The sequence below is a fragment of the Podarcis vaucheri genome (genome assembly GCF_965113315.1).
Source record: "Podarcis vaucheri genome assembly, chromosome: 2".
Classification (NCBI taxonomy): Eukaryota; Metazoa; Chordata; class Lepidosauria; order Squamata; family Lacertidae; genus Podarcis; species Podarcis vaucheri.
The window spans coordinates 39,985,061-40,012,311 of NC_138760.1; the positions used below are offsets into that span (position 1 = coordinate 39,985,061).

At 43.2% G+C, this 27,251-nt stretch overlaps 1 protein-coding gene across 4 annotated transcripts in view; it reads right to left on the minus strand.

Moving 5' to 3' along the window:
- The window catches only part of RNF157 (ring finger protein 157), a 75,592-nt gene continuing 48,341 nt past the window's right edge, over nucleotides 1-27,251 (minus strand). For 2 of the 4 annotated variants that reach the window (XM_082203837.1, XM_082203838.1), the window contains exons 7-19: nucleotides 27,012-27,055; nucleotides 25,998-26,045; nucleotides 23,096-23,167; nucleotides 22,617-22,776; nucleotides 22,032-22,144; nucleotides 20,557-20,795; nucleotides 20,225-20,333; nucleotides 19,504-19,615; nucleotides 18,394-18,578; nucleotides 17,323-17,388; nucleotides 15,684-15,732; nucleotides 12,140-12,250; nucleotides 1-3,066 (exon numbers count right to left, since the gene is read on the minus strand). In XM_082203837.1, coding sequence (XP_082059963.1) covers nucleotides 2,936-3,066; nucleotides 12,140-12,250; nucleotides 15,684-15,732; nucleotides 17,323-17,388; nucleotides 18,394-18,578; nucleotides 19,504-19,615; nucleotides 20,225-20,333; nucleotides 20,557-20,795; nucleotides 22,032-22,144; nucleotides 22,617-22,776; nucleotides 23,096-23,167; nucleotides 25,998-26,045; nucleotides 27,012-27,055 — 1,439 coding nt within the window. In that variant the 3' untranslated portion in view covers nucleotides 1-2,935. Of the gene's footprint in view, nucleotides 3,067-5,465; nucleotides 5,507-12,139; nucleotides 12,251-15,683; nucleotides 15,733-17,322; nucleotides 17,389-18,393; nucleotides 18,579-19,503; nucleotides 19,616-20,224; nucleotides 20,334-20,556; nucleotides 20,796-22,031; nucleotides 22,145-22,616; nucleotides 22,777-23,095; nucleotides 23,168-25,997; nucleotides 26,046-27,011; nucleotides 27,056-27,251 lie in introns of all 4 variants that reach the window. The other 2 variants (XM_082203839.1, XM_082203840.1) reach the window with 2 other exon arrangements.

Sequence of the window (27,251 nt, forward strand, 5' to 3'; positions counted from 1 at the left end):
TCCCTTGTAAACAGCTTTATTCACTCTTTTAAAGAGTCATGCAGTCATAAATACATATTGCATTGCTGCCACTGAGGTGCACACAAGCGTGTCTAGAAGGTTCCATAGTCCCATGTTGTGGCATGTGCACCCATTAAGAACAGTCTGACTGTACTCTTACATGGGGCACAACTTGCTTCCCTGCTGCATGTGCCTGCTTCACAGTAACAAATTCAGATGGACACCATCTTGCACCTGCAATTTCTGTTGCCTTTGACTTCCCCCCACCCCTGTAAAGGGGGGAACGAACAAAAAGAAAATACATTTCTCCTCAGTAACCCCACCCTACCCCACCTTCCATCCACATTGCCACTATTACAATTTTCTGAGAAATCTCTGGAACATAAACAAGAGTTTGCTTCAGAGGGGTATGTGAGGGAACTGAGGAAAAACACACAACCATGCTGTCTATGCCAGTCCTATTTTTCTTGTTATTGCTTTTCCCAGTCTTCAGGTCTTGCTTCATACAGCGTTTTGAATGCTGAGGTAAATCTTGAGAAAATGCACTTTATCCTACAACAGGCTTACTGGTGGAGCAGTGGGAGGAGAGCTTGACTAATTTAACTAAAGCAAGCATTTCTGGTGTTCACCAGCCCCACTACCCCTTGTGAAGACTCCCAAGACCACACAACCATTTCCCCAAGACTCCCATACTGAAAGGTCCTCCGTGTGGGTAATTAGCAGGTTAAAGGCTGTATCCAAGGTCTCCGGTTGTAGAGTTTTGTCATGACCACCAGTCAATTACAGTAAAGGCCAGAGCCACGTGACAGGCATTTCACAGTGGAAGGTGTGTATATTTACCCCTTTGTCTCTTGTAAACAGATTATACAGAAAAACCTGACTGACCAGCTGGGGTAGGGTGGACAAAATAACTATGTGCACACTTGGGACGCAATACCTCTTTGTTGTTTCTAAAGACACAACTGATGTTCTCCAGAAAAACTGAAAAGTGTCCAGCATTCTTCTTAATCCTCTCATTCCCCTCCTTCAAGGAGAAACAAAAAGTAGACAGGGAAATGGAATATTGAAGGGTGTGTTGCTGGTGAAGACAATGCAACACAAATGTTTTCTTGCTTGACCATACACAGGAAGATGCAACAGAAAGGCCTGAGACAAAAAGTCTTTGTCTTTGATGATGGGGGCCGGTTAACACAAAGCTAAAGATGTAACCTGCTCTCGTCCTTCTGGAGGATCAAAGGAGCCTGCCCAGAAAGACTTGTGAAGCCATCTTTGTGCTACACCATTAATTTTGTTCTACAGTAGGAAAGAGCTAAAGGAATGAGAGTGGTAGGAGGAGAGAGTAGTCAAGCCCAGCTCAAAAAACCCACCACCAATCTAACCTTACCTGACCAAGAGAAGGCTTCACTCATCCCCACTCCATCCCCCACAGTTGCAATTGCTCAAATGCCACTTCATGTTCACTCCTTCTTTTTTTTGCCAGTGTGTACTAGAAATCACACCCTCAATTCAAGAACAGCAAAACTTCCAATGGTTTTAGTGCAAATATTCTCAAACAGCAGGTTCTAAAACGACTGTGTTGGTGATTCACCAGACTGCTGGCAACTAGCCTCTGCACAGTAGGGGGAGGCTTGACAATGCAGCACAAGGAAGGATGAGAATTTCGACTCAACAGGTGGGTCCCAACCAAAGACCAAATTCGACTGCTGGGATGGACAGCTTGTTAAAATGACTGGGGAACTGCTGGCTTCAGCAGGACTTGTGTACACTCATCACCAAGGAAACCAAGACCATTAACAGTGAACAAATGCATAGCTAATGATGCCTTTAAAAGGCCTTTATCACATAGGGGGAAGACTGCACTTTTAAGTAATGCCATGCATGAAGTTTAAGGGACAGTCTGCCTTAATAATATCACTTTACAAGTGCACTTACTAACGCTCCTCTAACTTGGTGCCAGTTAATCTTTTCTCAACCACAAGTCCACATGCCTAACTTCACCTGTTCTGTCACCTCTCATGGGGTCCAAAATTAGCAGAAAACAGCCACTAGGGCGGTGTTGTGTTTTCACACAATGAATCTCTTTTGTTATTTTCTCTTGACTGGCTGTCTGCTTACCATTTCTCTCCCCCATTCTAAGATACAGCTGATAGATGTTCCATATTTTAAAGGGGGGGGGGGACCCTTTGTACTAGATCTTGCCACTTCTATGCAGCATAGAATTCAGCCCAAATCTTGAAGAATAATGGATACTACATATCCCCCATATTGATTGCTTAGTTGTGACCTGGAATCATTATCTGGCAGCTCAAAAGTCTTCAGGGTGAGTGTAGAATGGGTGAAGGAACTATAAACTCATTTCTTCTGCTATCAGGTCTGCTGCATGTATTAGGTGGCATCAAATACATGTCTTCCACACTGCGTGGATGTGATAGGGAGCTGTGCCAATGCATTAGTTTGCAAGTATGAATTTGTCCTCTGTGTACATTACATTTTTACAGGTACACATTCTACATGCACCTGTCAAGAATTATAAATAGGTGAAGCAGCATTAATTCCTTGATTTTTTTTAAAAAAGGGAAACAGGTGTTATGGCAATTACCAAACAATTATTTGGTTACACCATAAAGACAAAGATTAGCAGAGAACAGGGAACGGTGAGTTGACAAGATGATAACAGGAGACAAAGCATCAATGTTTATGGAGGCAACCATCATTTGAACCCAACTCAAGCCATTCAGCCAGTCCTACTGTGTGTTCGTTTTAACACAGAATGATTACAAGGGCAATGTGGATTCTTGGCTACCATGTGTGGTGTTTAAAACAATGTCACATCATCTGCAGGGTTTGACAGGGGTAATGCCCACAGCTTTGCTGCTTTAAGTGTTTTAGGGAAACATGTTCAGTGCTGTGATTTTCCTCTCCACACAATGCAACATCATCGAGGGCACAGAAGTCCCAGCATGCATTGCAAATCTTCATCGTACTCCAGGTTGATGCTGCTGGCAGAAAAGTGGCGCCTCAGGGTCTGGCTGTGATTCAGAAGATTGTCAGCTGACGCCTGGATACCTATGAGAAGAAAAGTAATGGATAATACTATTGGCGAGAGCTTAGCGGGATAATAGGAAGCAGAATACCAGCGCCAAAGAATGGAAAAACAAGAGGTTTATGCTTTAAAATTTAGGCAAGTAATAGATGTAGTGGTCTACAGACTCTGGCAAGAGTACTGAAAGACTGGTTCTTCATAACGGTCAATAACTAGGGGTGGCAGTTTTTACAGAACTCATTTTAGGTCTTCATCGAGCCCTGGGTTCATTCTGTAACACTGACATTTGTTACAAGGTATATCTGAATTTCGGTAAAACTAATTTTTATTTTATTTTTAAGAAACATTTACCTTTTCCTACCTGCACTTAAAATATATTAATGGAGGTTTGTCATAATTTTTTCTACCACTTTAACCATCCATTTAAAGAAAAGGAAACTTATCATGCTCTTAGGTCCTCCAGGTGATCATGAAAAATTGGACAAGCCAGCCAACATAACTAGCTGTTTATAGTATCTTCACTGCAGGTTTGACAGGTTACCCATACAAGTGTGAATATGGAAGCTGCTGCTGTGGTTTCAAACAAAATGAAAGTTTCTCTAAGTACACAAAGCATGCCTACAAATGTCTTCCATATAAGCACAGGCAGATGGTGTCTGGAAGTATCTTAGGTCCCTTCCTAAACTTAGCAGCCTCACACTGTGAGAAGATCTTCAAATGGTTGCTGGATTTAGTAAAAGGAATTGCCCGTGAGGCTCTTCATTCTAAGAACATTCTGATACCTTCCATTCCGTAAGAACAGCCCTATTGGCCCAGGCCTGTGTTCTGTGATCACAGACGGACAGGCTTAGGAAGGTGATAACATAACAGGACCATTTTAACAGAGTGCTTTACATCATTCCCTATAACTCTAACTTATCTTAGTTTAGCTATAGCCCAAGTATGAAAATAGCCGCCCTGGGCACAGCACAGCTATTTATATTCTCATCTTTGATGCAGTGAATAAAAAGTAGACATTTTAATTATTTGGCATCTATGGAGCCTACAGCCAAGAAATGCCATAAGTTATAAGCTGGGATTTTCATTTACTACAGGAAGCAACTAAGTACATCTTTCATGTGCTTTAATTTGACCCCAAGGCATTATATTTGTACTAAACAAAAAAAAGAAAGAAAACACTTGCCAGCCTACAGCATAGTTATATGCTAAATGAGGCAATTAACTCCTGCAAAACAGCTCTAAATCTCATACACTTTGCAGGGATTTCATTAGGAAATCATTGCTGCGCAGAGAGAAAGTGCAACTATTATACAGAAATCAAATATCCAGCAACGGTTATCTCCCTCCCTCCTGGACTTAATCTTTGAAGTATGAGAACTCCCCCTTCATTCGGGAATGGGCCCTTGCTGAAATGTAAAGTTAATTGTGATGTGATAGCACAAGGAATGAAAGTTCATTGTTCACAGCAACCTTTTGAATAGTCAAATTTAGTCAATTCAGCAGCGTTAGTCTTTTTGCACTCTTGCGAAGGAAACATTTTATGGGCATTTGCTAATCAAAGTGGTTGAGCGCCCAAGACAAAAACAGTGAATATATTTCTGTAGTCAGACAGATTAATAGATAGATATAACAGAGAGGTAATCTGGTTGATATTGTGCACTTGGACTTTCAAGCAGCTTTAGACAAGCTACTTCACCAAAAGCTCCTGAGTAAGCTTAGCTGTCATGCAATCAGAGAGGTCCTGTTGTGGATCAAGAAACAAGAGGTAGAGAGCAGTGATGGAGGGATGTAGAAGGTGGAATCTCCCAAGGATTGGTACTGGAACCTGTATTTTTTAGCAGCCTATCCTATGGCAAAAGAGAGTCAAGAGTTGTGGTGGGTAATAATTGCCCCAGTACATGTGAACTAAAATCCACCCCACTACACCCTTTGTAACATTTGTGGACTTAGTCCCTGAACATGAAATAGCCTGGGTAACCAGTACATGGCTAGAAACAGAAAAATGCACCCGGGCACAGTTCTATTGGTCATGAATAGATGCACATGGTTTGCCTTACAGTGTAATCTTGTGCATGTCTGCTCAAAAGTCAGTTTCACGGGGTTCAATGGCAATTACTTCTAGGTAAGCATGTGTAAGATTGCAGCCTCAGATTCTGTAGCTTGGCTTTTAAAAGTCATTTACACCAATGAGTTAAGAAAGCCCATTCTGCACTTGTGTTTTGGTTCAAGAAGTGATTAAGTATCACTTGCCCCTGCCAATATTTCATGCGCAAGAGGCAATCCTTCCTTTTTTCAAAAAAAGTGTGTAGGGGGTGGGGACTGTTTGATCAAACAAAGCCTTAGAGAGAAAGATTATACTGCAAAATGAAATCTAGGTTTATTCAGACGAAGTGAGCAGCAGAGGACTTCGCAAATCTCATACCTATTCCTCAATGCTTATGGGGCAGGATTCCGGAACTGCAGCTGTTTAGTAGGAAAGACCAGAAGCAAATGGTGAACAAGAGAAAGGACAGACAACACAAATGCAAATGCATGCAACGGAGAGAGAGAGAGAAAGAGAAAGAGAGAGAGCACAGAAAAGGGACAAAACAAAAACTATCTTCTACGTTGTAATCCCTAATGCCAGTCTGGGAGATTTCACATAGAAGCCTGTGTGCTAAAAACTCTTAGGAATTGTGTTCCAAGCCAGCGGCAATTTCTAAGCAAGTCTTGGTTACTGTGAGTAGCCTATCACAAAGGGATGGAACCCAACCCAAGGTGTCTACAAGAAGCATGGGACAGAGCATAGGTTTAATCCAAAGGCTGTTTTATTCCACAGAAACATTTCTAAAGCAGATGGGATGGGAAGCAGGGGCCCTTGATTAATGGATGTTCAAGAGAGGGCTGGACGCTCTAGAACGGTGCTGCAGCAAGCTAATCCTTGCAGCCCAACTCAATTTGAGCTCTACCCCTGTAAAACAGCTCACATCCATCATAGATATTGTTGGTCCAGACCACAGTTTGGTGGCAAGCTAGGCCATTAAACCTGTAAAGCATGCTAAGAGGAGAGCCAACAATTCCACAGAGATTCACTGCCTCTTGCATGGCCAATGATGTCACAATATAACATTGTTATACATTCTATAGCACAGAATTGGCAGCAGATTGCGGGGGGGGGGCACAATCCATCAGACATAGCCCCCAAAGGCAGACATGGGACATAGCATTTTGAATGGGCCAAGCTAACTTTTCTCTGGCCTAAATGTTAGGTGGTACGGTTGATGAATGGAAGACCTACTCTTAGCTGTCCATGAGACCCCAGCATTATTCATTTAGTAGTAAAATCTATGCCCTATGTTCAAAAGGGATTCCCAAAGCAGCTTACATTAATGTTGGGAAAACAAATTGCAAGACCAAAGTGTTGCCATCCAAGATTTAAGGTCGCTACACTTTGACTTTTGCACGGAACCTAAAAAGAAGCAAGAAGTGTAAGCTATCCTGTGCCCCACATTCTTGGACCTTCATGTTTAAACATAGGGCAGTTTCAATTAGCATTATGTATTAACACAGAAAGAAGCAACAGCTAAGGTCTGTCTGGTCATAACTGGAAAGCACAGTTGTGTAGTGTAGCCTCTAGAATACACCAGATGTGCATATACCCTGTTAACAATGGCTCAGGGGTATCCATGTTAAGAGCTCAATAAACAATTCCCCCTGAGTATTCTGCTTGTAGCTGGGAGACTATCTCAGCAGAGCAAAATGCGTAGCTGGAGATGCACAACAAACTATAAACATTTACCTATTACTGGGTGCCAAAGGAACACTATTTGGCCCTGTGATAGCTGCAGCACAATCCCTTGAGATGGGCCAACATGATCATTGCCAGCTAGCCATGCTCATCAAGCTGTTTGAGTGAATTACCACTTGCCCAGTTGCCAATTTACTTAAAGGCCCTGTTTGTACCATTTTTTTTTGCTACTTGGGAAACACAAAACAGAGATTTTTGAATAACAAATAATACATGCATGGACTGGTTTGCTGCCTTCCACCTCCCATATACACATGATATTTAGAAGGGAAACATACAACAGTATTTGACACCATTTCTGTATTTTGCTCTCTGGCATGTACACCTGAAAGAAGTGGTCTTTATTCTCTTCTGCATCTCTTATGTTGTTTTTATCAACATCTGAGAATTATTTAGTCCCACAACTGGGCCACTACATCTGGCTATTAACCACATCAGTAGGCATTCCCTTTTGCGTTTGTCCCTGCCTTCTAATTTGTTGGTTCTATCATGCGAATTAAGTGCTGACAGAGCATGTGCACAGATAGCTGTGTGTCCACTTTGTTATATATGTATTCCCCGCCCAAGAAGTGTGCAAAAGTACTTAAACAATAGTAAATTTGCTTGTGCAGTTTTTTGGTTTGTGCAAATCTTGAGTGATCTAAAGAATACATATATACATAGATGGCTAAGTTCCTGACACACCGTTATTGGCATGCTAGACAAGAAATGAAGACAAATGTAAATTCTCAAGCACACACTTTTCAAATTGTTGCCCAATAAATCTGGTGTAGGTTTTGTGCAAATCTGAAAAAATTAACAAAAATATCTCCAGAAATGGTTACAAGCAAGGCCAGAAGAGAAATGAAAGCACTAAGGAAGTAGTGTACATAGGAAGGAGAGTAGCAGAAAGTGACAACACAGAAACAAATTGTCCATGACCCCAAATTGAGTGGCTTGGAACCTGATTTCCCCCAACTTACTGGATTTATCCCCGTATCGAATAAGCCAAAATTTATAAGGGAAAAAGCATCAAGACTGGTGTTGTGTGAGGGCAATGTCATGTGCCACTATATGCAAATCAATTGGGAACACAAACAGCTACAAACCCACATTAAAACCCAGTGCGGACAAGCCCTAAGCCAACTATCGCAGATTCAACATTAATACTTTGCTTTTCCATCTCCCGTACTTACCTTTGTACCTATTCACTCTTTAAAAAGGGGGAGAGAACCCAGAGACTAAAAATCCTTAAAACAAAGAGACTGAGCTGGGGCGGGATTGCCCTCCTCAGATTAACTGAAGTGGAGTACCTAGAAGTGCTTTTTTGTTTTGTTTTTAGGAGTTCAAACTTTGGGGTAAAGGAAATGGAGTGTGAGGGAAACAAGAGGACAACTTCAGAAATGCACCCCTGCCATTAGATCAGCCAGGCACAGCATTACTCCAGCCATATACCAAAAAGCTCAAGGGCACAGCATCTGCGAATAGGCAACTCAAGAAGTCTCATTCCCCATTCTGCTTTACATATATAGCTTGTGCACCATGGAAGCAGGTACATGCTGCTTCCTGACTGGCTGCAAAGCAAAGCATGGGTTTGCACAATAACACACTGCAGCTAGGGGAAAAAAGAGGACTTGGCTTCGTCTGTTGCATAGAGTGAAGGGTGGGGGATCTGCAAAAGATTCCTGCAAGCAGCAAAGGGTATGCAAGCCAGAGGAGGCGATGACACCTCTGGTGACTGTATAGTAATTTATTCCACAGGTCTCCTGATGCCCAGCTTCCATTCCTACAGTTCAAGAAGCACTGCAGGCAATGCTAGGGAATACTTCCTATGTCTATGCAGATATCAGCTGGGATGTGATAAAGATGTGATCTTTCATCTAAAGCAATTCTTGAATTTAGCCAAGGTTCTGGGTTTGGAAGCTTTTCTACAACCAAGTATGCTAGGGAGTAAGTTCCACTACAACACATTTAGAGAAATATCTCATAATGCTCTCCCACTGCTGCAGTTATGTGATGAAATAAGAGACAGGAAGAATAAGAGACACTGCTACATTAAGTTGGTCGGTAGGTAACTCATTAACTACTGCCATAGTAAAAAGGTAAAAGGTAAAGGTACCCCTGCCCATCAGGGCCAGTCGTGACCGACTCTAGGGTTGCGCGCTCATCTCGCTCAAGAGGCCGGGAGCCGGCGCTGTCCAAAGACACTTCCGGGTCACGTGGCCAGCATGACTAAGCTGCATCTGGCGAGCCAGCACCAGCGCCGCACACAGAAACGCCGTTTACCTTCCCGCTAGAAAGCGGTCCCTATTTATCTACTTGCACTTAGGGGTGCTTTCGAACTGCTAGGTAGGCAGGAGCTGGGACCAAACGACGGGAGCTCACCCCGCCGTGGGGATTCGAACCACCAACCTTTCGATCGGCAGGTCCTAGGCTCTGTGGTTTAACCCACAGCGCCACCCGTGTCCCCTAACTGCCATAATATAGGCCTTTAAATATGAGGAAAGTTTTGCTTTCCTAAAAGTAAAACAACAAAAAAAACAAACAAAAAAAAAACCTGACATCAAATGTTATGGAGATTTATCTGCAATGATGGACTTTTTTGGGGGCGGGAAGAGGGAGGATTTGCTAAAAGTAATATTTTGCATGATAGTTCACATGCTGTCATTAATGCACACTGTTGTTCACTTTAAAAGCACAGAGATGCATTACAAAGCTTTTTTTTTACCAATTTGCACCATATTGCACAGTATATTAAGCTACTGTTTTTTTCTTTCCTTATTCAAAAACTCATTGACAAGCCTGCTATTTCACGGGGTCTAGGCAGCTTTAAATAGCTCAGCTGTGAAATATGTTGTGCAACATGTCATTCCTCCTCCCCACTTCTTGTTCTTCTGATAGAACTGCAACCACTGTTCTGATACCTGATGCTATATTTGGAACACTTATCCACTACACCAGGTATGCAGTTTTCAAGAAATTCAAGGACATTAATTATATCCATACTGGTGACTTTATTGAATAAGATGGGTTGCATGTGTCAGCCTCTGTTCTCTGGTTCCTCACTGCCCAATAGCCATTTTAAGACCCCTGAAAAAAAATGTTCCAGTGATTTATTTTACTGCCCTCTAATAGCTTGCTTGATTGAAGCAGGATTTCCCAGTTTAAAAGATCACAATTTGAAGGGTTATGGATATGCACTAAATTGTACTTAGCAAGGCATTTGGTTAAGATTTTGCTCGGGTCTGGGCTTATACACAGAGCCATGATTGCTTGAAGGTACCAACACTGCAAGGACATAATATGGTGCAATATTTTAACCTCGGAACTATAAATGACCTTGCATGTGGCTGTGTTCAAACAATTCCTGCCCCAGAAGAAAGATGGCATTTGCCACTATTGTTAGAGGGTCTCTTATCTGCGGGCACATATGCTTTTGCAGAGCAAAGCTTGGATTAACTGCAGAATTTCCCAAGTGAAATAAATTACACAGAGGGACAGCACAACAGAGGAAGAGAGCTAGCTTGCTAGCAGCTATGTGAGAAAGCTCTCCCTCTCCGAAGCAGTGAATTAGACCAACCAAGAAAGATTCTTTCAGGTATCTCAAGTTTACAGCCTTGAAAGCTTTAGCGAAAGGCAAAATAAGCAAGAGATGGGTTGCTATGGTGTTACAAATGACAACAAATTTACTGACATGGGAGGACGAGTCTGATGCACCTGCATTTTAAAGATTTGGGGCATAAGCCAGAAGAGGTTAGGAACACTTAAATCCTATTAAAATAAACAGAAATTAAAACACACACTAGGTAAGTGTTCCAAGTCCTCTCTGGGTGGGACACACGAATGCAATCCATCCAGGGCAGAGGTGCACAAGACCCTTATATTTCAATGAACCGGCACAGAATTGTGCCCATGGTTTCCAATCATTGGAAATAAAAACCAACAAATCTTTAATTTTCATTAATCCTGGACCAGGCAAGGCCAATTTGCTCAACTATAATGCATGATTCTATTCCCCCCTATTCAGTTTTGTCCAGACCCTTAAAGGTCAGTCAGTAAAATTTACAGCCATTTCAGCAACCCAGAGAAATGGAAAGGGTGGAAGCATGGGCTAAGAAAAGAAAAACAAGAAATTTGCTGGCGTAGAGTGAACATGAACTTTCACACTGATGAAACCCAGTGGGGCAAAAAGATCAATGAAACAGCAAAGAGACACACAAGGCATACCCGGGGTTAGTAACAAAAAGTAAGGTGGGGAATGTGATACCAGGGCTAAGCCAAGGAATTATTAAACATGTCTCTAACATGCTTTTTCGTTATGTTACTAACCAGGCTAGCTATGTGTAAAGAAAATAATTAAATCTGAAGGACTTTTACATATTGGTTAGAAATAGAATGAGATTAGGGGCAATGGCTGGATCTTATTTTAGTGCAGGAAGAAGTCCCCCAATAGAGCATCTTTTCCATGGAGTCACTAAATTAGATACCATGGAACAAGTGTGGTTCCTTCTGTACCCAACAGATCTAACCAATGCTTTGACTTCTATAAGCCTATCTAGGGGCTGACAATTTATCCTGCCACTATTAATCTTGTCAAGAAGAACTCTGCACGCTGAGTCTTGGGCTCAACTTTAAAACTTAACCCTATTTCTTATGCCAGGTGTATGTGAAAATATCTAAACTGTACACCTAAAATGGCTTTCACTGCCATGGCTGAAGGATCTTGGGCACTGGTTCTCAACAGGTGGATGAGGACACCCAGGTGGGTTACAACCCAACCAAAAGTGGGCTGCACCAGCAGTGCTGACATTTCCTTTCCCCCCTTTGGCTTCAAAAAGGTTTAAAGATGAGGAAAAAATGTGGAGGCGGAGAGAGTAGGACACAGAAGGAGAAAGAAGGGGATGGAAATATTCAGTAAGAAATAAGAGTGGGCACCACGCTACACATGGAATTAAATGTGGCTCCCGTGTCTTATGAGGAACTCCGACAAAGATGTTTCCACACCCTCAGGGAGTTTTGGTTCCCAGGGGTCAGTGGAGAAAGCCATATTTAAAACTTGCCTTAAGTTAGGAAACCTAAAAAAGATCTCTATATTGTGGTGCAACGCAGGGCTGGTCAGGGGAGGTAAGTGGGCATGGTTTAAAACATCTGGAAGATGCCATAGCTGAGCACCTTTATTTTTGCCTGTTTCAACGTGAAGTATAGCTATATGTACATGCAAGTGTTACGTTCTGGCTGCTGGTGACAGGGTGGGGTGGGGGGTATGTAAGAGGCTCCCCTCCCACCTCCACACACCCACAAAAGTTCATGTTCAGCAGACTGCCACTCACCAGGTAAGCAGGCCTCAGAGCACAGCTTATTGTCCAGTGCTTTCACGCTTGCGTTGCCAATGTCATTGTTATTGTCACACTCCATACCTAGGTATGCGCCTGTCCTTTGGCCTGTAAGGGAGTTAATGTAGTTAGAGAGGGGATGGGGCTGCGCTTTGACATACGTATTCTTTCTCCTTAAAATATCGGAAGGCACAAACAGTTCGTATCAGGAGTTGGGGAAGAAAACCTCAACGGCAGCCCATGGGGGCATAGAGAGTGAACAATAAGGCATTCGACTGGGTTGCATCTGCACTAAGCCATCTTGGCAGGTTTCCTCAACCACTTCCATTTCTATCCTGGTTTCCAAGGGGGGAAAAATATTGCCAGTGAAAAAGGGTACAGGCACAGGAGGATATTTAACCTTTTCTGCAAAGGCAATACATAAACAGGCACAGAAAGGAAGATCACCAGCTCATGCTTTTGCAGGTCTCTGGCTGGTGTCTGAAGCCTTGTGGAGGAAGCTATATGAATGCTTCAAAAACCAAAACGTTCCCCCAACTTGTTACCTCTCCAGCAAACGCAACACAACAGGAACCTCAGTTGGTTGCAAAAATTAAGCACTATTAATTTTGTATCGCAAATAAGCACCATTGGACATAACCTTCTCTTCGGGTAGCTCTGGGAATGGTAGTTCTTTGTGACAGGGGTGGGGAAATTGATGGCCTCCCGATGTTCCTGGACTCGCATCTCTCATAGTCCCAGACCACTGGCCATGCTGACTGGGGCTGATGGGAGTTAGAGTTCAACAATGTCACCTGGAGCTCAATGACTTCCCGTTTCCTGTTCTGTTGAGTGAGTGCTAGGGATTTCTAACAGAATTCCTAGCCTCTTCACAAGAACGACAGTTCCCAGGATTCCTTGAATGATGCCTTGCACTGGTATAAAACAGATACAGAAAGGTCTGTAGCACAGATTTGTTTGCTTTGACACAGCTTAATGTTGGAAAGCAAAAACTGTGATTGCCTTAGGCTACCTTTTTCAGGTTTCTCAAGTAATATTCTAAGAGGTGCTCACACATATCATAATTACTGCAGTGAGTTTTCATTTTTAACAGTTGAATGAGAAGACTAAACTGAGTCAAATGTCTGTTTAAATGGGGACATCTTCTTTTACCTGAAGCTCTCAGGACATTGAGTGATGCATTACTTCTGAAAATGCCCCAACCTAACCAACAATGACATCTGTTTTAACAATATCTGGCTATACCCCTCTCCCTACCCTACAAAAGCCCTTAGGCTTATTCATTATTTTTCCTTGCAATATTCCAGATTAAATTTAGACTGTGTGGATACTATTTCATTTTTTGTTTTGTTTTTAAAAGAGACAGAAATATCTATGTGGTAAAGGAAGAAATTTACAGAACTTCCATATATTAATTCTGGAAAAGTTAATAGAAATTTTGCCATTTGGTTTTTTAAAAAAGCAAAAGACCTTGCAAGAGGAAACCTTTTCAATTGTTTTCTGGACAAGTGGTTTTGGGGGCTGGAGCAGAAGACTATGTTTAAAAAAATCTTTCTGTGACAACTCTCTGAAGCCCTGAAAGAAAAGTATTCCACACAATAATGTGGGTTGTTCTTTACTTAATCAACCACACAGACTATCCATCCTACTCTGGACTCCCTGCTGGTTGGACGCGCAAGTGTGCAAAAACTCGCAAGTCCTAAGAACACCAGAAGAGCATTCCTGGACGTCTAAATAAGAGTGCTATTTAGAAGGCCTTCTGCTATTTCAAGCTTCAAAATAAAGTAAGTCTTTATGGTGACAGAATCCCTCAAAGCCGCTTTGGTTGACATGCTAAGAAGCAAAACTGATGCACAGCCAAGTACTCCAGCATGGCTGGTTTATGGAGTGGGCTGCTGGGCATGTGTTGAAGTATTGTGCTGCACGGCTGCTGTACGAGGCAAGCATGCAACCCCACTGGAATCCCAGAAGCGCAGCTGGCACTAAAGCAGAAGCCCCAGCCATTGGAGGGGGAAAAGGGAATGGCACCTGCTGACCCACGGAAAAGCCACCAGGTTTTGGTGAACACTGCCATTATACTGCTATTTAAGAATGGGTTCTCTGCCTTGTTGGTGCTTACTGAGGGTGTGAGAAGTGTCACACATGGAAGAGAAAAAGATCACACGATCTGTCACCCTCCCCATCACCCAGAACCAGTGGCATGCCACAGAGTTTAACGTAGTTACAATTTGCTCCAGTTATGGGTAAACTTGGCCCAGCTCCTGCTGCAGCTTTTAAGTTAACCCTCAAATGTTAGCAAAAACACAGCAGCATGAAACATTCTGCAAGCATACCAGGAGGCAGAAACCTGAGGCTAATTGGCATGTTCCATTGAAATTGCATGTTCACTATGCATATGCTTTCTGGATGTCAACTTCCAGAATCATAACACGCATGTGGGTTTAAGTTTTGCTTTAACCTTCCAATTATTAAGCATGCGGTTGCGGCATTTTCGAGCTCGTCTCCTTGCTGCTGACCATGAGCACCTGAAACTTGCCTTTTAAAAATGAGATGCTCAGAGTTCACAAGGAAAGTCCACGAGTCAACTAAAAGCTATTTTACTTGGGGGGGGGGGGGTTGTGTATGGAAACACTTAAGAATGTTCATTATGAAGTTTTACAAAGCGGGTTGATTTTTAATCAGCCAAACACATCGAATAAGGAGAGGAAGCCCATTTTACCTGGCTTCTCTTCCCATCACAGTGAGAGCTTGTCTCAGCATCTTCCAAAAGTATTAAAGAGGTATGTCGTCATCTGGGGTTATGGGAGTGTCACAGATCCCTTACTTTTGGGGGAGCAGTTTTCCACCAGGGTCCCTATGTCAGTGGCCCATGACCTAGCTTCCAAAACGTGATGATTTGTATTGACCTATGCTTTGCTGCTGCAAAGTTCTGGTGTCTATGGCCCTCTTAAGTAGCTAAAGACTGAACCTAGTAGGTCATTATCTGCAACAGTGAAGATTTCCCCCCTCAGTTTTGCAATTTTGAACCAGAACATCCACTGCTATGGGCATTGCCAAAGATGCTCCAGCTATCTGAAGATTGCTCTCGGTTTCATCCTTCCCTCCCCGCTCCGTTTTCCAGAGAAGTGTTTGGAATTGCTATTGCTTTAGTAAGGGACGCTGGCATTTTGAAATTGAAGACTTTTCATTTATGTCTCTACCTTGCAACATTTTTGTAATTTCACTTGTAAGCGACATTACTGAAACTTCTGAAAGCTGTTTTACACTACTTTGCAAAAACTAGACCTCAGAAACACATAAACCCACAATATACAGGGAAAGCCATCAAGTAGCTTTATATTACAACTACCCCCCCAACACCTCCAAACTCTTTAGACCATCCATCTGCTACTACAAGATAAACAAGGCTGAGCTTGTCCAGAAGTCCCACCCCCGCTCAGCCTTGCTTTTCCTTATCCGCCACTGTGAACACTGCCAGCTGGATGTGATGGAACATAGCCAAAAAATATGGGGAAAGGAGTAATGGTCTGTTCTCTGTTACCATCTTCTTGTGTGGGGGAGCCAGCCTCTTCCTCCACGACGTCATTCCCCTGCCACAAAAGATGACAAGGTGCAAATGTTAAAAGTGAAGGACTTGCAATACACAGAGGATGACACAAAAGCTCAGTTCTCAGAGCTTGGTTCCCTCCTTAAAAGGGTGTCAAGAGAAGCATTCTCCTATGTATTTTCTCCACAGAGGAAACCTGAAATTGGCTTGATCAAATGAACTCAGTCAGAGGCTCCTTGTGAAACCTAGTGCAGTGGTGCTTTGACCGATTGGAAAGCCATGGATATGAAGTTTAGTGTGCTTGTTCCTAGAACTGGAGTCCCAGTCATATGGGCGCACTAGGTTTCACAGGGAGCCTCTGGCTGAGCAGCTGCTTTGGCTGGGCAGCAGGAAATAGCAACATAGAGAATATGTTTAGCTAACAGCAATCTATGAAGACTCAGATTAGCCAGAAGAACCTGGCACCAATCCAGAGTATTTCCTCCCCCTCCCTTTTTTATAACTTTTTTTTAATTTTGACGTAGTAGTAATAAATAATTAAGAATTAAAATGTGCACCCCACGCCCGAGACCATTCCATTGTAACTATCCAACCTCCAAAAATTTCAACACCTCTTGTGATGGTTTGACCCCTTTCCATTTAAACACTACAAATTCTACAAATACCTTCCATATCTCCTCAAAATTATTTCTCCTGCACATTCCCTGTCTTACCTTAATAGCACATGTTAGTAAAGGTAAAGGGACCCCTGACCATTAGGTCCAGTCATGGCTGACTCTGGGGTTGCGGCGCTCATCTCACTTTGTTGGCTGAGGGAGCCAGCGTACAGCTTCCGGGTCATGTGGCCAGCATGACTAAGCCGCTTCTGGCGAACCAGAGCAGCACACGGAAACGCCGTTTACCTTCCCGCCGGAGCGGTACCTATTTATCTACTTGAACTCTGACATGCTTTCGAACTGCTAGGTTGACAGGAGCTGGGACCGAGCAACGGGAGCTCACCCCATCGCGGGGATTCGAACCGCAACCTTCTGAGTCCTAGGCTCTGTGGTTTAACCCACAGTACCACCATAATAGCACATGTTAATTTATCATTAATAGCTACATCACACACCTCTTTATACCATTCCTCCATTTTATAGTCACCTTGCCCCTTCCACTTCCTAGCTATAATAACTTGTTCAGCTGTCAATAAATTTGTGAGCAAGTCCTTCATATCCTGTGAAACTTCCACCCCACTGTAAATTGATAATAATGCTACCTCTGGACTTTCAGTCAGCTTTAACCCAGTGATTTCTGTTATCTCCTTAAACACCCTTTGCCAAAAAAGTTGTATGTCACTTTGTGCTGAGCTACAAACTTCATCACTGAGCAGCTCTCAGCTTCCCCTTTATCAACTACACAATTTACATTTTCCACCTACACAACTACACAATTTACAGCATTTTCCACCTAGAGTATTTCACTTTACTCATTGGCTCCCACCTGCCTTTCTCTCCCTAATTGATGCCTAGGCTTTCAGGTTGCCAAAGCAAAAAGTTTTCACAAGAAAACTTCAGCCACTGGCTTTTACATCCAATCATCCCTCCCCTTCAACCCCCCTGTGTTAAATAGGCTTTCAAATGTGGAACTTTACCTCTGCGTCTCGTTCCTCTGCTGACATACTGACAAAATTTTCATCTGGAGATTCAACGGGGGTTGACTAAGGGAAGAGAAAGGGGAAAGGGCAGGACTTGGACTTACTGGTGCATTTCCTGTAGAGGCAGGTTACAATCACTGGCAAATTGCATCAGTGGTATCAACCCCAACACATGTTCTGAATTTTTAAAAGTCTCGCTGGCTTCCCACCTCTTCTCAAATGAGTTTTTGCAACAAGGTACACCTGGCCAGTGCTTTTTTCCCCCTAAAAAATGTTTAGGGGTACTCTCATTTTGACTCAAGAAAACCACCATTTTATAGTACAAATCGGGAAAAATAAATACTGTAAATGGACAAAAGTAGGAAGATTCACAAAATATTTAGGGGTCTGCATCCCCCCAGAAAAAAAGCACTGCACCTGGCCACCATATTGGTCCATTTCTGCCACACCCAGGCAATGGCTGCTTAGCCACAACCTACAATGCTGTGTGTCTGCTGCCATCTTGGATGTTAAGTGTGCCATATAATCACTGGGTTCCACCCAATAGCTGAAATGGCTTGAATAACTTTTTTAAAAAAACTAGGTGGTATTCAACTAAGTTTTACCCAGAGTAGAACTTTTATTTTATTCTGTGAACTGCTCTGAAACCCCCTGGGTATAGGGCGGTATATAAAAAGAAGAAGAAATAATTAATGAACATGACTTAACCATGTCCATTAATTTCAATGGATCTACTCTGATTAAAACAGTTGAATATCTCTCTCGGTTTGAGAATTTTAAAAGGTCTTGCATTATATGAAGTGCTTTGCCTGCCCCAATGGTGAACACATCCCTTAGAGTAGGGATGGGGAACATGTAACTCTCCAGTTATTGTTGGAACACGACCCCCATCATCTCTGACTACTTTCCCTCCTGGCTGGGAGTGATGAGCGTTTAAGTTCCACCACATCCGGAAGGCCACAGGTTTCCCACCCCTGCTTTAATAAGGGTGGCTGTCATCACAGAAATGAACTAGCCCGCATCGCAGTTTCTGCTGCTTGGTCATCTGAATAGGCTTGCCATACTTACATCTCCTTCTGAAGGTACCCCACTGGCAACAGCAGGCGATGGGATCATGTCCCCCTCTTCCTCAGTGCCAGGAGCTACGTAGGAGCCTGACATGGAAGACATGGTGTCAGTGCTGATCTCAGAGTGCTGGCTTTGAGAGGAAGCCATGGACATGACCGACTGGGCCAGGCTGCTGCTAACAGGATCTAAGGAAAGAGAGGAGGGCGCAGGCAAGACATTGCCAGGGAGGCTGGTTATAAAGGGACACACAATAAACTAGCTGAGATACAAGTTTAGCAAAAAAAATTAAAAAACAAGCTTTTTAAGAGCTTCCAAGATCCAACCAGAGCCTTAGTCCTATGCAAGGAAAAGGTCCACTCTGCTGTGCTCTTAACTCAGTCGGTACATCACACGTTTTCCTTACTGCATCTGGCTCTTGATCACGTGTCTTTCATGAGCTGTCTCTTCTAGCTCAAATCCTACGATAATGACTAATATACACACAATTATTACCAAAATGATTATACATTCTTTATCAATCTTCTGAGAAAAATGCAGAACCTTATGCAAAGCCACAGAGACTTGTGAACTACCCAACCTAAGATGAACTTATAATGTCTGATTTCTGTTATAATGTCTCTGTGGCTTTGCATAAGGTTCTGTATTTTTCTCAGAAGATTGATAAAGAATGTATAATCATTTTGGTAATTACTGTGTGTATATTAGTTGCCAACGTGTTGCATGAGTCGTATTACTTCTATCAACAGAACAGGTTGCATTTTTCTAGCAAATCCTACGATAAAGCTACTCAATGATCTGCCTGCTTTCCAACTGTATAGCAGCAGCATGGGTTAATCAACCCATTAGTTAATCAACACGATATCCATAAAAGCAAGGAGGCCAAAAGGTGGAACATCTGCAAAACCTTTTTTTTTTATTTTAAAGCCAAGACTGTGCATCTTATGGTCTATCCCTGTGCACTGGTGTTCAGCCTATGTCCTCTGCCAAGGCATACAAAAAGGTGGTATAGGGGAAGAAGTGTGAGATTGAGGAAAACCACTAATATGCTTGCTGAGGGGTCTTTTGAAGATGTGCCCCCAGAATCAAAGCAAGTCAGCTTTTCTTCTATACCTTCTGGAGAAGAGATGGTAGAAGAGAGAGGTGTCCCTGTACATGAAGACTGGTCTATTGCTCCTGAGGAGGATAAGGTAAGGTTTTCACTTTCTGGCGTCACACCACATTCCTGAAAAAAATGCATCAGATGTTAAGAGGGAAAAATAATTTCCAGTGATGGAACTACTGCCATAAATTGTGTGCTTAGCCTTGCCATTACAGATAGGCAAACTCCCCCAAACCTGCTTCAGATTAATGGACATAAGAGTTGAGGTCTTCTGAAAACAAATGAGAAAGCTCTCAGATCATTTTACCAAGGCAATCAAAGTTCGAAAAAAATTAGCCCCTTAAAACAGGAAGTGATCTAGTTCCTTGGCAGTGCTCCAACAATCTCTGGTCAAGAAAGGCTTTCCTCAATCTCTCCTGGCCTGGCAAAGCATTTAGCAACAAGGGAAGCCAATGATTCTTCCCTGGCTTTGGATTTCAATCTGAGCCAGAGACGAATTCCTGAGTTAGCAAAGCACACTTCCTCTTTGAGGTGGGCTTTTCCAAGCCTCTGAAATTCTTTCCTAAACCAGGTTCAGGAGAGCTCTGCCTGCACGCTTCCTTAGCATGAGCAACAAAGACATTGGGTTTAACTCCTGGGATCTCTTGCAGGAAAACTCTTTAACCCTCCTGTTCCCAGGAAGCAGAGGTGGTTTTTTAATATAAACCCAAGACCTTTCAAACAAACAATCACCTCTTCATGAGGACGAGGAGACTTCCTCCTGGAAATCCTGATTTCAGATTCACTGCCGGTCTTCTCATCCTCTTCTTCATGTAGTACTGAGGAATTCTGGGATATTGACCTGGTGGAAAACAAACCACTTCTTTCTACTAGAAACCAAAGGGAAGGGGGAGCTCTAAAGAGCTACAAGCTGACAACAGAAGACACATCCACAAGCAGCTAGATACAACTGGAAGGTAGCAGCTACATCAAGAGACAGCAGACAGGTGCCAGCAATTGTAGCTTAGCCATGGCAGTTTGGGGAACAGCCACTGCAGTGCAGGAGACATCAACAAGCTACTTACTTGGACAGGCTCTTCTTCAGCTTGAGTCCTTGGCTGCCGCAATCCGACAAGCGGTCAAGGGGAGACAGGGTCCGGACGGGAGGCAGGTGGCCATCACTGCCATATGAGGGCAGCATGCCTGACACGTGGCTGTCCCCAAGTACGTGGAGCGGAAGAGCTGCTGGGGATGGAGTGAGAGGCCCATTAAGGGCTTCCAGAAGAGAGACCACCTCGTAGCCCGGAGGGATGTTCTCTGAAGACTAGAGGAACGGGGGAGATGGGTGTGAGAAGAACACTCTCCCTCTGTATCAAACATAGCTTTTTACAAGAGAGCTCAGCACAGAGGAGTAAGCCCCACCGCCCTCCAAAGGAATCTGACTCATACGTAAAAGGAGCAAGAGAGAGAGACAGACAGGCTGAGATCACCGATAGGAGACTTTCTTATTTCACATAAAGTTGCTGATATTTTCATGCTTTATTCTGGACCAGATCGCTTGGATTTCTTAGCCTGAAATCTTTTAGCTGGAAGAAGTTGCGACTGTGTGACTGTAAAATGGGAAGAGGAACACCCTTGGGTGCTGGAGCCGTGCAGGGCACAGAAGCTATTCTAACAAACTTCCATAGTCAAGAGGATATGGTGCACGCTTTTCTGTTCTAAGGTTGACATTTCAAGCCTAGTTCCCTGACGTTGCAGATGTGGTGGTAAATTAGTTCTGGGCTCAGATCTCTTCAGACTGCCCACCGTGTGGAAAAAGTCACGTTGTTAAAATTATTTATCCATTTGGTGGTGGTGGAAGTCCACATGCACTCAAAACTAAAGTATTGAGGGGAGAAGACTAGAATTTTGCTCTTCTCCCCAGTATCTAGTTTTCTAAATGCAAAGCTGTTTAAAAAATAAACCAGCGAAAAAGGAAGAGAATTTGATATTATTACCTTCCACTTGCAGTCTGAACAACTATTATCTAGAAACCTTAAATCTACTCTGCATGTGGACCTAGAATGAATCCCAGCTCTTCCCTAGATAGATACCAGATCTGCACTAAATTCTGGACATGCAGACTGGCAGGAGGTGAACAACTCACTCTATGTGGGTGCTGCTGGGGCAGAGTAAATTGCTGTAAGGCACAAGGGCCTCATTTGCCAAGTAAGCTTCCATATCCCTAGCTCCTCTGTCTTCAACCCATGGCTTCTGGCTCAAGGCTGATTCGCTTGATTTTGCATGGAATTTCCTGCCACGCTACCTGAATCATTGTGAGGAAAGCTAGTTGCCCATGTCATCAGCGGCACCTTTTCTTTGGACCCCCAAAGCCACTGGCTGTACAGCAGTCCCGTAACAGGCTCTGTGCATACGCTACTATAGGGAAGGATTTTAAAGACGCCTTCCCTGTGCCCGACTCCTCTTCAGCAAACTACCGTATTTTACAGCCCGCAAGACCTGCTCAGCAAAGACAGCAGGGCAGTGTCAACACTGGGACCACCAGCACACCTATACTAACCGAGTGCTCCTCTGAGTCAGATGTCTGGGAGGCGATGATAGGGTTGAAGTTGGTTGGGGAAAGGGGTCCCAGCTTTTTTCTCATGGCTCGGATCTGTAGCAAAGCCCGAAATGCTGCAGGGCAAGAGATGAAGGGTAGGAGGAATAAAAACAGCTTCCAACAACAAATATTAAGGATGCTCACTGTCAGGCAGGAACTCCTCACGCACACAATTTTGTGTGGCTTCCACAAAACACCAAAACGCAATCCCATAAATTTAATCCAGGTTTACCCTTACTGGGTGAAATCTGATTTGGAAACCCCAAATGACTCTTTGCAATAATAAGCCCCTGCTTGGAAGCTCCCTCAGGAGACAGGTGCAATATAACAACATACGCTATAATTTGCACATGGTGACAAAAAAATAAAAATAATTACAAATAAGATACTGCATGCAAAATCAGACAGGATTTTTGTCAACAATGAAAACTGAATGTTAACTTTCCAAAGTCAGAGGATCAAATAGGATAAGCCACTGATTTTTCCAGGATATGGCTACCTCTAATTTGGACAAACATCAAGGTGTAAAGAAGCTCGCGGACTTACGCAGCCTGCAGATGGGGCAGTTGTTGGCTTGGTAACGCAAGGTGTCGGCGCAGGTATTGCAGAGGCAAAGGTGGCGGCAAGGTAAGATCAAGGTGTCCCGGACATCAGAGAGGCAGACCACACATTCTGCACTATTGTCGCTCACCTCATCTTCTGCCACCTGGAAAGAAAAGGAAAGCAAAATACAAAAGAGGTAGGTGAAATATGACGTTCAAATATTTCCTTAATGAGCTTGAATAAATGGGAATGCTGTTTTGCTGTGTTTACACAGATGTATTAGAGGTGGGGGAGAAGAGAACTATAAAAATTGAGCAATAACTAAATGTTAAGAGGTCCTCCCCTTTTAAATTTTAAAATTTCTGCCACAGCAGCTTTCCAAGGCAAATTCTCTCGTACGAAAACAAATCCTTCTTGAGTCTGTTTCATGTGTATTTTTACATCATGTGAACTTGCCCTGCATCCTCTGCTTCAGTACTCACCTTGGAGTCCTGTGTATTATATTTGTTTTCTATCCCATAGATCTCTTGAAGGAGGTAGCTCACTCCATCCACCTACATGGGCAGGGAGAGAGAATCAACACATAAGTAATTGGAGGTAAGTAGAGTAAAAAAAAATGGGCTCCTTCGGGAGGAGGGGGAGGACTACAGACAGCTTCTGCGAGAAACAAGAACTTCTCTAATCCAAAGATACCAGTCTGCTTCGGCCCACCTAAACACACACACACACTAGCCCATATTGTGGGGAAGTAAACTCCATGCTTCTCTGCAATACTTAAATGCTATGGGTGACTATGGCATGTTGAATTTTTCAACTTTCAAATTCCCAAAAGGAGGGGTGCTAAAAAGTTGTAACATGACTTGGGAAATCAAAAGATATTTTGGTTAAATTCATATAATTTAGTTTTGTTTGGTAAGTAAAATATGTGTGAAATTGCATAGAAGTTTTTTTTTTTAAATTGCCAAATACTTGTGGTGTGTGTGTGTGTGTGTGTGTGTGTGTATGTATATATATATATATATATATATATATATATATATATATATATATATATATATATATATATATGCTTTCGTAGATTTTCACGGGTACAGGAATGCAGGTTTTGGTGTCTTCGGGTGTCTTCCCGTGTAAGAGTCGGGGTGTCTGTGCGACGTTTCGACGAGGTCTCACTCGTCATCTTCAGGCTGGTGCTTTCGGCTTCTTGTTACTGGAACAGAGCAGAATCTGGTGTTTGAGTTCCTATAAATACTGTTGAGGGGTGTGGTGTATAGCCTCCAACGTTCTGGGCAGAGAGGAAGTTCCTAGATTAGTGTGCCTTTTCTTCTTTTGTTCCTTAATTACTTGAGGGATATCTTGAGTGATTTCATGAGTGATATTCTGAATACCACTGGGTGGGTCATTAAGTGTAGATTAGTTGCTAAAGCTTTTGTGTCTTGACCTCTTGAGCTTGTGAAGAGTTTTTCTGAGAAGATGGCTGTGCTGCATTTAGTTGTGCTCTGGCTTGGCTTCGTGTATAGGGGCGAGCTGTGGTTTTGTGCCTTGTGCCAGCCAGATCTGTGTAGGGATTGCAGGGGGGTGCAGCATCCGGAGGTGCCACTATAGTTTGGCTACTGGATGGAGTCTGTAATATTTGGAAGCTAATCCAAAAAGAAACACCCCCCAAAAACCAAGACACAGAAGAAAACAATGGCATGGCCCTCCTTCTTTATATCAAGGGCACTACAGACAAAATTAGCAAAATCCTCCATAAACACAATATCAAAACAGCCTTCTGCACCAACCAAAAAATAGCCAATATCCTCAGAAACCCAAAAGACAAAATCCAGCTGGAAAACCAAGGGGTCTATGAAATACCCTGCAAAGTCTGCCCAGCCCCGTACATTGGACAAACAAACAGACGAATAAATGCACGTATCGCAGAACACAAGAATGCCGTCAAAAAAGAAGAAAAAACTTCCTCTCTTTTCCAACACATGAAAGAAACAGGACACGAAATTAATTTTGCAGATTCCAAATTGCTCTTTAACATGGAACATCACCACAAGAGAATAATCATGGAAGCCATCGAGATAGAGAAACACCCTCACAACATGAACAAGCGTGACGACACGTCCCGCCTGCCAGACATCTGGAAATTAGCCCTCCCCACAAAAACCGACACCAGAACCAGAGGCACACAGAACGCCGTCACCAATCAACCACACCAGACCCAAACCCAGACCCTCTCCACAGACATATTACAGACTCCATCCAGTAGCCAAACTATAGTGGCACCTCCGGATGCTGCACCCCCCTGCAATCCCTACACAGATCTGGCTGGCACAAGGCACAAAACCACAGCTCGCCCCTATACACGAAGCCAAGCCAGAGCACAACTAAATGCAGCACAGCCATCTTCTCAGAAAAACTCTTCACAAGCTCAAGAGGTCAAGACACGAAAGCTTTAGCAACTAATCTACACTTAATGACCCACCCAGTGGTATTCAGAATATCACTCATGAAATCACTCAAGATATCCCTCAAGTAATTAAGGAACAAAAGAAGAAAAGGCACACTAATCTAGGAACTTCCTCTCTGCCCAGAACGTTGGAGGCTATACACCACACCCCTCAACAGTATTTATAGGAACTCAAACACCAGATTCTGCTCTGTTCCAGTAACAAGAAGCCGAAAGCACCAGCCTGAAGATGACGAGTGAGACCTCGTCGAAACGTCGCACAGACACCCCGACTCTTACACGGGAAGACACCCGAAGACACCAAAACCTGCATATATATAAAATCTACGAAAATCTACGAAAGCATATATATATATATATATATATATATATATATATATATATATATATATATATAATATTTAGCATTGCTTGACATTTTTGGAAGGTAAAATTAGAATTCTTCATTTTTCCCCCTGAAAGCTGATTGTGTGCTTCTTCATTAGACGTAGGCTTCCAAACACGTATTTTTATGACCCCCCATGGAAGAAACTTGCAAAAATTAAGTTTCATCCCTAAAATGACATCAAACTGTTCTTTAATTTTCCCTAATCCATGGCTTCCCAATGCCTTTTATCTAAATGCTCTCAGCAATAGGCATGGATGGTTGAGACTAGACTGGGATGGAGATCCCAAACAAATCTGACCCCAACTCAAACCCCCCCCCCCAATTGGGCAATATCCAACTTAGAGGTAGCCCACTGAAATGGATGGACTTAAAATGGATCTAATATGAGTATGACTAATGTTGGCTATCACCCAAATATACTTGTGTCTCGGGGTCTTCAGTGATTCTAGGCAGCTTTCCCAGAAAAGTGGTAACCAGGGACACACCTGAACTAAAGCAGCAGGCAGCCACCACCAAACACCAGCCACACACTCACCACTTGCTTCTGTTTGAGGGGCTTCACACAAAAGCTGCCGTCGGCATGCTGGGAGAAAAACACAAGCGATCAGATAGGGCTTTAGTCTGTCAAAAGAGGCTTCACAGAATACATTTGCGATGAAACAGAATTCGCCTACTGAAGAGCATCCGCTTTAAAAAAGAACGCGTCCGCCTTGTAGCAGAATGCAAAAGGAATGCATCCTATTCATGTTGTGCCTTGTGCTCCAGGAATCTTCTAAGAATCACTCCCCTTTCAACTCTCCTAGCACTCTTCTTTACTATTCAAACGCTCACAAAAGATTGCTACAGTTCAAAAGCAGCCTCTAATCCTTTATATTTATTTCGCTGTGTAGTCACATAAATATTTTTTACATTCACTCAGCCTGCGTACAAGGGGGTGAGCGTGTGTTAAATTTAATTAACTGAAGGAATTGGGGGGCGGGGGCTTGATTTGTTTTGGTATAAGCGAGTTTGGGTTGGTTCCACAGGCATGTCTTCTGATTATATCCCTGCTGAACATTAACGCCCCGCTTCTTTGGTGTTTGGGCATACGGCAAATAGACAGTGCTACCAATATCACTGTGTAGCAGAGCGTCAAACAAGCAGTGTGCAAAGCCTGCAACCTCAGGTGCTCAGTAGGATCACCATCCTCAGATCCCCTCCGATTCCATGAAATCCTGTTATATAGAAGAGGGCCCAGAACTTCTCTTCTTCTACCAAGAAGGCCAACATTGTTCAGAGATCCTGGCTGCTTCTTGGAAGCTTGGGCAGCTCTCCAAGCCATTCCTCATGATACAAAGTCATGTAACTTGGAGAATGTGGTGGGAAGCAGAGGCTGGAGAAGTCTACAGAGCTCGCCCCTTGCCAATTTACCCAAGCGGCTCAGCAGTCTTCCTAACCCTTTGACCACGGACATGCTTTCAGAGCAAACTCTTTACCCACATTTGGGAGGCCAGATTTCTGGGCATAAAAGCTAGTTTGGACAAGAAGTCAAGAGAAAGACCACACTCACCTTCTCAAACGTTGCCAGGAGTACATGGCAGTGGCCCATATGCTCTGCAAGGCAACAGACAAGAATGAGAGTGATTGACACACACATGCGGAAGCCTGTATATAGATGATAGAGGTCAGGGATGGCCTTCCATAATCAATCAATCAATCAATCAATCAATCAATTAATATTTTATTATTTATACCCTGCCCATCTGGCTGGGTTTCTCACGGAATACACAGATACAGTTGCACTTCAGTT